Here is a 10,198-nt window from a genome sequence, read left to right on the forward strand (position 1 = left end):
ATCTTCTCCCATGGATTTAGTTACTGGTTCAGGTGTGGAACTCTGAACTGAAGAGATGGAGGCTCAGTAAAGCACACAGGGAGTGTGATAATGAGAAGTGAAGTGGACTGTGTGACACGCCAAGGACCAGAGCATGCAGGTGTGCGGAGATGTGGACCCAGCGCTGCCTGCCATGTGGGATGTAGCCTCATGTCTCGGGCTGGGAAGAGAAGGGAACCCAACAAAGGGAAGTCAACATTAATAGAAAGGAAAGGTGTCATATTTTAATGGTCCTCCATGGATCACCCCAGACCAGTGTCCCCGCACTCAAACACCCATTCCTCCCTCTAGAAATTGCCAGAGGCTGAGGCAGGAGAATCACTTGAACCCGAGAGGCGGAGGTTGCACTGAGCCCAGATTGCGCCACTGCATTCCAGCCTGGCGACAGAGCAAGACTCCGTCTCAAAAAAAAGAAAGAAAGAAATTGCCGGCAGACAGTCCAGATGGCATAGGCCTCAGATGGTCTTCCCGAACCTCCTAGGACCATCAGATTCACTTCCAAGGCTCCAGCATTCAATGGTGCATTGTCCTTTCTTCTGTTCACCTCCCAGCTGCAGCTTGGGGGCTTCTCTGGCTGTACCAATCCTGAAATATCAGAATCCCAAGGACCACCAGGATCAAGCCGGCCACGCCCATGCGGATGAGATTCTCTACTGTGTAATCCCGGGGGTGTGAGGCTGGGGATGGTGGACAAAGAGGTCGCAGAGGTCAGGGTGGATCAATATCACCCAGGACCCCTAGATGTCCCCCCAGGGCACCCGCATCATCTTGACAGGACCTGACCCTCTGTGCCAGTTCCATAACTGAGAGCATCTCCTCACTCACCAGTCCCAGAGTCAGACTTGTTTTGTGACGGGCTGAGGTTATCAGCTGCTCCTGAAAATCAAAACAGGGGAATGGGAAGGAGAAGTTCTTGAAGAGATCTGGGCCCAGCCTCTCCCCTGCGCTCTGCATTCTCCTAGTTCCCTATGCCTCTCAACGTGACTTTTATGGAGTTCCTCCATAAACCATCCCTCTGCTGGAGCAGGGTTCCCTCCAGTCTCCTCACTGAATTATTTCAGCTTTCCTTTGTTCTTTGAATTTAAACTTTGCTCCTGAGTCATTTGGGAAAGAGCTTTCCTGCACCATGAAAGCTCAGGATCTGCAAGGAAAGTGGCCCCCAGAAGTTACTGAGCGCTTTGTGCTCCTACATGCAGCCTGGGACACAGGAGCACATAAGCCAATTCCCCCAGAGACGAGAGTTTCACGGATCCACCAGCTGAGGACCCAGGCTCCATGGAGGAGGGGTTGGTCCTCAGGGGCTCCTGAATGTCAGAAGCACAAACAGCTGCCTCCCCTTCATGCCACCTCAACCACCTCACCTGGTGTTTCATCATACAGTAAGTCTCTAGTCAGCTAATTATTCATATAGTCAGTCATATAGATATGTATGTATATAAGTGTGTGTGTGTGTGTGTGTGTGTATGGTGTTACAGAGGCTCATAAAACAATTTCTGCTTTTAGGGCCAGGCGTGGTGGCTCATGCCTGTAATCCCAGCACTTTGGGAGGCCAAGGCAGGCAGATCACGAGGTCAGGAGTTCGAGACCAGCCTGGCCAACATGGTGAAACCCCGTCTCTACTAAAAATAAAAAAATGAGCTGGGCATGGTGGCACCTGCCTGTAATCCCAGCTACTTGGGAGGCTGAGACAGGAGAATCGCTTGAACCTAGGAGGCAGAGGTTGCAGTGAGCCCAGGTAATGACATTGCACTCCAGCTTGGGCAACAGGGCAAGAGACTCCATCTCAAACAAACAAACAAACAAACAAAAATTTCTGCTTTTATAAAGTGTGAATCTAGGTGAGAAGACCAATAACAAACATGTAAAAGCCCTCCATGTCAAATATATTAAGCATGTAGATATACATATAAAAAATATATGCAGATATACCTACAGTTATATTCAGACGTAACATATAACCATACATAAATATGTATATATGTAAAACTTTAGATATTTATTTAAGATGCAGTTACATGCATATTAATACTTGAAGTGACAAAAATTGATATGCAGTTTAGAAATAAAAAATAAAATTTCAATTTTCTTATAGTTAATATAAATTTTATCAGTAAATTTGGGGAGATCAGTTGAAAGATAATTGAAAGGGAAAAATGTTATAGCAAGCTAAAATGAAATTAAATGAATATACTCAAACTAAAAGCTTTCTCATGTGTATATCTTACTTAGAAATATAAATGAATCAGGCTGGGCACAGTGGCTCACGCCTGTAATCCCAGCACTTTGGGAGGCCGAGGTGGGTGGATCACGAGGTCAGGAGATCGAGACCATCCTGGCTAACACAGTGAAACCCCATCGCTACTAAAAATACAAAAAAATTAGCCGGGCATGGTGGCGGGCGCCTGTAGTCCCAGCTATTCGGGAGGCTGAGGCAGGACAATGGCGTGAACCCAGGAGGCGGAGCTTGCAGTGAGCCGAGATCGCGCCACTGCACTCCAGGCTGGGCGACAGAGCAAGACTCCATCTCAAAAACAAAAACAAACAAACAAAAAAAAGAAATATACATGAATCAAATACTTCACTTAAAAATAATTAAAGTAGTTGAAGAATTATTTAAATTAGACTAAATGTACACATTCTTATGAACGGAACTTGAAAACACTTATTAACTTCATTAATAAACTTCAATTTTATATATTAATAATAGAAATACTTGCTATTAACAACTAATTTTATACAGCAAATGTAAATATTGAATTATGACCCCAGGACAATGGGAGTGGAATTACTCATTTTTAAATCATAAATCCATATATCTTAAAGAGACAAATTTAAATATTCAAATATTGTTTTAAAAGATTCAGAAGAACAGAGAAAAAATAGACAAGTATGCCCAGAAAATGCAGAGTAGCAATGAACAGCAGACAAGATGTGCTGTGAATAAGTTCCTAACTTCCTCCAGGGAGCAGGTGCGCGGCCCCTCCTTTGTCTCAGGGGTGTCCTGAGCACAGAGGCCTCCAGGTGAGCACAAGAGGGGCCTTGTGAGTGGCACCCACAGCAGGGGTGCTTCTCTCTAAAGGAGCAGGTCTGGCGTGGACTCCAGCCTCATCACAGTCAGATCCCACTGAGGCCTGAGCGGCCTCCTCCCCTGTCCTGAGTGGGCTCAGGGACCCCGCAGGTGTGGGTGAGGGGCTCCATCCTCAGGTTCTCATGGAAATGAGAAGTGAGAGCTGCCAAGGGAGCGTCCGTCTGTCCTCTGTCCAACTCGCCTGCCTCTCTTCCTCCTCCATCAGCCCCAGCATCTTCCCCATGTTCCAAGTCAGGCCTGGACCCCAAATCCTGCTGACCAGGTCTGTTCTCCTTCCTCTACTCATCACTCATCCCACAGGACAGGGTAGGGGCCTGGGAGTCTTGTAAAGCTGCATGGTTTTTAGTAGAAAATCTGAAACACTCCGTGTGATGTGTGAGAGAGGGGAGATTCTAAACAGTGGGGTTTTTACACGTCTTTGCTTTCTCATAATATTGTGACTTCATCTCACGAATCTCAGACCCCAGCACTGATGGATACGATTACATGTACCTGCAGCTGCCCCTCTTGGCTTTCTAGACCTTGCGAGGCATAGCTATTGGCAAGAGCAGACCAGGTCTTAGGGTTAGTGATGGGAGCTGCTTTTCTAGGTCTAGGATGAGCCACATCTCAGATGCCCCACAAGGTCAGAAATCAGGGGGATTTGGGGGTCACTTCCAAGCTCAGGGGGAAGTCAGCCTGGAAGAGCCCAGCCTGGGGCTGCCGGCCAGTGGAGGAGGTCATGTCTGTCCTCTTTGTATAGAGCAAACCTGTCATAGCCAACATCAGAGTGACACTGGAGGGTCAGGTTCTCTCCAGGGACCACAACAGGGCCCTGTGGGGTCAGGAGGGAGGGCTTTCTAGACACACCTGGAAGGAAAAAGGAGCCGGGACTGCAGGGGCTGGTTCCTCCTATAAACCTCCTTCTGGAGTCTCCGTTGCTCTGTTTTTCTTTGTCTTTGTCTTTTTTTTTTTTTTTGAGACAGAGTCTCGCTCTGTCACCCAGGCCAGAGTGCAATGACACAATCTTGGCTCACTGCAACCTCCGCCTCCCGGGTTTGAGCGATTCTCCTGCCTCAGCCTCCCAAGTAGCTGGGATTACAGGTGTGTGCCACCACGCCCAGCTAATTTTTGTATTTTTAGTAGAAATGGGGTTTCACCATGTTGGCCAGGCTGGTCTTGAACTCCTGACATCAGGTGATCCACCTGCCTCGGCCTCCCAAAGTGCTGAGATTACAGGCGTGAGCCACTGCGCCTGGCCCTTGCTCTGTTTTTCTCAACCTGAATTTGTGTCCCTAGGATTTCTGTGTTCTCCTTCCCCTTTTTTTCTTTCTTAGCAGGGGCTGCCCTGCAGGTAAGGCTCTCCACAACCTGTCTGGCTTCCCTAAATTGTACTAGAGAAGGCTGTGGCTTCCTCACCTGACACCAGAATCTCCAGGAGGTCACTGGGTTCTGACCACACCTGCAGGATATGCCTGCGAGAGCCATAGCATCTGAGCATCCACCTGTGGCTGGGGGTGACGGGGCCCACAGGGAACAGGGCCTGGAACTGCCCACTGGGGGTCAGCTGTGAGTCCAGGGTCCAGGAGAGCTTGTGGTCTCCTTCCTCAGTCAGAATGAACCTGTCGAATCTCAGCCGTGAGCCACACTGGAGGGTCACATTCTCTCCTGAGGTCACCACAGGGCTGGGCACGGCTGAGAGGGTGGGTTTGTTGTAGAATCCTAGGAGAGAAGGATGCACCGTGTTAAATGGGGCTCACACCTCCCACATCATCCTCACGGCTGGGCTGTGAGAGGGAGACGCCCCTGAGAGCCGACCCCCTTCCCGAGGGCAGAGCCTGGGGCTGGGACCCTGGAGTGTCCTCTCACCTGTCACCACCAGCTCCAGGGGGTCGCTGGGCTCTGACCAGCCTGCAGGGCTGACATAGTAACAGCAGTATCTCCCTGCATGGTGCTCTGTCATGGATGGGATGGAGAATCTGGCCTTGTTCTTGGGCTCCAGTGGGTTCTGTGTGTCCCGGGGTTCTGGGCTTCCCTCTTTATCCAGATGGTATTCCTGGGCCTCCAGGGTCCCCTGACACCAGATGGTCACAGAGTTCCCCCGGCTGATCACAGAGCCTGGCTCAGCCCAGAGGATGGGTTTGGAGAGGTTCCCTGGATGGAAATCAGAGTCTGGGCTCTAAGACCTCCCCACCCCTCAGATCCCAGCTCTCAGCCCCAGGACCCTCCAGACATCCCCATCAGTCACCCAGAACTGCGGTCTCCACTCCCAGCTGCCCATGGGTGGCCCTTTGTCCCCAGTGAGGAGGAGGGACCTGGGACAGCTGGGGACAGACTCACCTGCCTGCACGTGGGTCCTGGGGCCCAGACTCAGCCCTGGAAGAGAGTTCCCTGTGAGGGATTTGCCTCTGAAGCCTGGGCAGGCCCTCCCCTGCCTGGGAACCTCCTAACACCCTGGAGTTTCCTGATAGACGAGGGCCTGGTTATGGGGTGGGGTCCCTCCCAGACTAGGGTGCCCCTTCCCTGAGGCTTCCAATCTCACCGAGGCAGAGCAGCGCCATGAGGGCAGGGCTCACGGCATCTCCTCCCACTGGCTGCAGCTGTGCAGATGGATGAGACCATGGTGCCTGGCAGGACAGAGAGACACAGAGAGTGTGGCCGCTCGGAGGCTGGGTTCTTCTTGTCATAGGATTTTCTCATTCTCAGCCCACAGAAAGGGGAACGGCCCTCCCCAGGAGCCTGGCTCTCATTTCCTCAGGGCTGAAGTGAAGTAGCTGGGACTACAGGCACCAGGCTCTCTGCAGACATTTCAGACAGAAATGGGGTCTCCCTTCCCCCGGGCCACTGTCGCCTGATTTATCTTTATCTCACTGAGAGCCGGGACACAACAGCAAATAGACCCGGTGCCTTCCTGAGTCAGCCCCTTTCAGGCGAGGGTGACCTCCTCCCTCTCAGAGCCTCCCCATGGGGTCTCCCTCCCTCCTTCAGCCCGTCCATGAGCTCAGCATTGCGGGGTCCTTACCATGGTCAGTGATTCTTCAGCCCTGGAGATGCTTCAGGGAAGATGCAGGTCCATGCTGCAGGCAGACTCAGATCAGCAGAGACGCACCTGACACCTGGCTGTGTAGCCCAGGCTGAGCTGCGTGTGGCAATGAGCACAGAGGAGTGATGCAGGGAAATAGGGGAGGAAATCATGACCCTTTAGTGGCCCTGGAGTGTTTTCTTTCTAACCAATAGTACTCTGTTTCTTGTACTTCCCTTAATTTTTTTTTTTTTTTTTTTTTTTTTTGCAACAGTGTCCACCTCCACCCCACCTCCAGTAACAAACCTCTGAATCGTTTCTGCCTCCACTGTGCCTTCTGTTTCTTTGGGCTTCCCTCTACACCTCAATCCGTGTTCAACATTTTCAGAGTAATTACTTAGGCTTTGTTTTAAAATTTTCATTCTTATGTATCTATTTATTTTTTAATTTTTGTGGGTACATTACTTAGGTTTGGGCTCTGGTTTGCTGAGTGAGGAGTTGATTTCTTCCTTTTTTTTTTTTTTTTTTTTTTGAGACAGAGTCTCATTCTGTTGCCCAGGCTGGAGTGCAGTGGCGCAATCTTGGCTCACTGCAAGCTCTGCCTCCCAGGTTCATGCCATTCTCCTGCCTCAGCCTCCCGAGTAGCTGGGACTACAGGCACCCGCCACCATGCCTGGCTAATTTTTTTGTATTTTTATTAGAGACAGGGTTTCACCATGTTAGCCAGGATGGTCTCGATCTCCTGACCTCATGATCCACCCGCGTCAGCCTCCCAAAGTGCTGGGATTACAGGCGTGAGCCACCGCACCCGGCCAGTGGGGAGGTGATTTCTATGTCATTCCTGATTATTATCTACGGCTTGTGTGATCTTGGGCAGTACTGTCTCATCTCTGAGCCTCAGTTTCCCTGTGTGGAGCCTGTTGTCATGAACCTCTCTCATCACAGCGGTTGTGAGGGCCAGCCATGCTTGGGTCATGGGACAGGCTCAGTCACGGTTCATGTCTAGACTAGATTAAGACATGAGGGGTTGGGACATGAGAGGATTCTGGTTTCAGACTAGATTAAGACATGAGGGGTTGGGACATGAGAGGATTCTGGTTTCAGTCTCTATGATTATGTCATAGAGGTGCAGAAAAAGCATTTGATAAAATCCTGCATCCCTTCATGATAAAAATTCTCAACAAACAAGGCACAGAGGGACATACCTCAAACTACTAAAGGCCAAAGGTGATGAAATCCCAGCCAATATAGCAAACAGGGAAAAGTAGAAAGCATTCCCCCTAAGAACTGGAGCACGACGAAGATGTGCATCATCACCACTCTTCAGCGTAGTACTGGAGGTCCTCGCCCAGAGCAATCAGGCGAGACAAAGAAATAAAACACATCTAAATTGGAAAAAAAAAGTGAAATTATTTCTGTTCGTGATGATATTATCTTATACCTCAAAAACCCTAAAGACTCAGCCAAAACACTCTTAGATTTGATAAAGAAATCCAGTAAAGTTTCAGGATATAAAATCAACGTACAGAAATCAGTAGCATTTCTGTACACCAATAATGACGAAGCTGAGAACCAAGTCAAGAAGGCAATCCCATTGACAGTGGGTGCACAAAAATAAAATACCTGGGAATATATTTAACCAAGGAGGTGAAAGATTTCTACAAGGAAAACTTCAAACCAGTGATGAAAGAAATTGTAGATGACACAAACAGATGGAAAAATATCCCATTCTCATAAATCAGAATAATTACTATGATTAAAATGAGCACACTGCCCAAAGCAATCTACAGATTTAATGCAATCCTTACAAAAATACCTTCATTTTTCACAGACTTAGAAAAAGAAACCTTAAAAGTTACATTGAGCCAAAAAAAGAGCCCAAACAGCCATAGCAATCCTAAGCAAAAAGAGCAAAGCTAGAGACATCACATTAACTCACTCAAAGTTTACAAGGCTATACTAACCAAAAAAGCATGACACTGGTATAAAAATACACATACAGGCTGGGTGCAGTGGCTCATGCCTCTAATCCCAGCACTTTGGGAGGCTGAGGCAGGTGGATTATGAGGTGTCAGGAGTTCAAGACCAGCTTGGCCAACATGGTGAAACCCCGTCTCTGCTAAAAAAACAAAAAAATTAGCCAGGCATGGTGATGGGTGCCTGTAATTCCAACTACTCAGGAGGCTGAGGCAGGAGAATTGCTTGAACCTGGGCAGCAGAGGTTGCAGTGAGCCGAGATTGCACCACTGCACTCCCGCCTGGGTAACAGAGTGAGACTCCAACTCAGAAAAAAAAAAAAGACATATAAACCAATGGAACAGAATAAAGAACCCCAAAATGAAGCCACATATCTACAGCCAGCTGATCTTTGACAAATCTGACAAGAACATACACTGGGGAAAGGGCACCCTTATCAATAAATGCTGCTGGGAAGATTGGCTGGCCGTATGCAGAAGAATAAACCTGGACCCCTATTTTTCACCATATATGAAAATGAATTCATGATGCATTAAACACTTATACGTAAGACGTGAAACTATTTTTTTAAGAAACTAGAAAAAAAACTATGGAAAATTGTTTTGGACATTGGCTGAGGCAAGGAATTTATGACTAAGACCTCAAAAGAACAAGTGTCAAAACAGAGAAATGGAACTTAATTAAACTAAAAGTTTTCTTCACAGCAAAAGAAATAATCAAACTGAGTGAGTGAACAGAAAACCTGCAGAATGGGAGAAAGTATTTGCAAACTATGCATCCAACATCGGACTAATATACAATATTTACGAGGAACTCGACTCAAAAAACAGCAATGAAGAACACCATTAAAAAGTGGGCAAAGAGCCCTATTTGCAATAGCAAAGACTTGGAACCAACCCAAATGCCCATCAATGTTAGACTGGATAAAGAAAATGTGGCACATATACACCATGGAATATTATGCAGCCATAAAGAAGAATGAATTCATGTCCTTTGCAGGGACATGGATGAAGCTGGAAACCATCATCCTCTGTGAACTAACACAAGAACAGAAAACCAAACACCTCATGCTCTCACTCATAAGTGGGAGTTGAACAATGAGATCACATGGACACAGGGAGGGGAACACCACACACCGGGGCCTGTTGGGGGATGGGGGCAAGAAGAGGGAAGCATTAGGACAAATACCTAATGCATGTGGGGCTTAAAACTTAGATGATGGGTTGATGGATGCAGCAAACCACCATGGCACATGTATACCTATGTAACAAACCTGCACATTCAGCACATCTATCTAGGAACTCAAAGTTAAATTTAAAAAAAGAAAAGAAATGAACAAAATCTCTAAGAAATATGGGATTATATAAAGAGACTGAATCTACAACTCATTGGCATCCCTGAAAGAGATGGGGAGAAGGGAAGCAACTTGGAAAACATATTTTAGGATATAATCCATGAGAACTTCCCTAGTCTAGCTAGAGAATTCAACATTAAAATTTAAGAAATATAGAAAACCCTTATGAAATAATTCAAAAGAAGATCATCCATGAAACACATAATCATCAGATTCTCGAAGGTCAAAATGAAACAGAAAAATGTTAAAGGCAGCTAGAGAGAAGGGGCAGATCACCTACAAAGGGAAACCTATTAGACTAACAGCAGATCATTCAGCAGAAACCCTACAAGCCAGAAGAAATTGGAAGCCTATATTCAGCATTCTGAAATTCCAACCAAGAATTTCATATCTGGCCAAACTAAGCTTCATAATCATGGGAGAAATAAGAGCCTTATCACACAAACAAATGCTGAGGAAATTTGCTATTAGACCTGCCTTACAAGAGCTCCTGAAAGAAGCACTAAATATGGAAAGGAAAGACCATTACCAGCCACCACAAAACACACTTAAGTGCACAAACCAGTGACACTATAAGCAATTGCACAATCATGTTGGCATAATAAACAGCTAATGACACAAAGACAGGATCAAATGCACATTATAACAATACTAACCTCAAATGTAAATGGGCTAAATGCTCCAATTAAAAGGCACAGAATGGCAAGGTAGATAAAGCAGCAAGACCCATTGGTATGCC

The 10,198-nt window shown here is 47.1% G+C and overlaps 1 protein-coding gene across 2 annotated transcripts; it reads right to left on the reverse strand.

Moving 5' to 3' along the window:
* Positions 1-241: 241 nt before the first annotated feature.
* Positions 242-6,326, reverse strand: LILRA5 (leukocyte immunoglobulin like receptor A5). 2 transcript variants are annotated; one of them, XM_003779253.4, is made up of 7 exons: positions 6,129-6,326; positions 5,649-5,733; positions 5,447-5,482; positions 4,976-5,260; positions 4,526-4,828; positions 865-915; positions 242-716 (listed from the first exon to the last, which is right to left on the reverse strand). In XM_003779253.4, the coding sequence occupies exons 1-7, from the start codon at positions 6,129-6,131 to the stop codon at positions 580-582; spliced, it is 900 nt and encodes a 299-aa protein (XP_003779301.2). In that variant the 5' UTR covers positions 6,132-6,326; the 3' UTR covers positions 242-579. The 2 variants fall into 2 exon arrangements, with proteins under 2 accessions (XP_003779301.2, XP_002829785.2); XM_002829739.6 differs by lacking the exon at positions 5,447-5,482.
* Positions 6,327-10,198: the final 3,872 nt, after the last annotated feature.

Source organism: Pongo abelii, chromosome 20 (genome assembly GCF_028885655.2).
Source record: "Pongo abelii isolate AG06213 chromosome 20, NHGRI_mPonAbe1-v2.0_pri, whole genome shotgun sequence".
NCBI classification, from domain to species: domain Eukaryota; kingdom Metazoa; phylum Chordata; class Mammalia; order Primates; family Hominidae; genus Pongo; species Pongo abelii.

What these genes read in the sequence shown, in the direction of transcription:
- LILRA5 (XM_003779253.4), bottom strand. An exon ending in CATGGCGCTGCTCTGCCTCG is followed by an intron (nt 5,483 to 5,648) that starts GTGAGATTGGAA and finishes ACTCTCTTCCAG; the next exon opens with GGCTGAGTCTGGGCCCCAGG. An exon ending in CAAGTCTGACTCTGGGACTG is followed by an intron (nt 717 to 864) that starts GTGAGTGAGGAG and finishes CACCATCCCCAG; the next exon opens with CCTCACACCCCCGGGATTAC.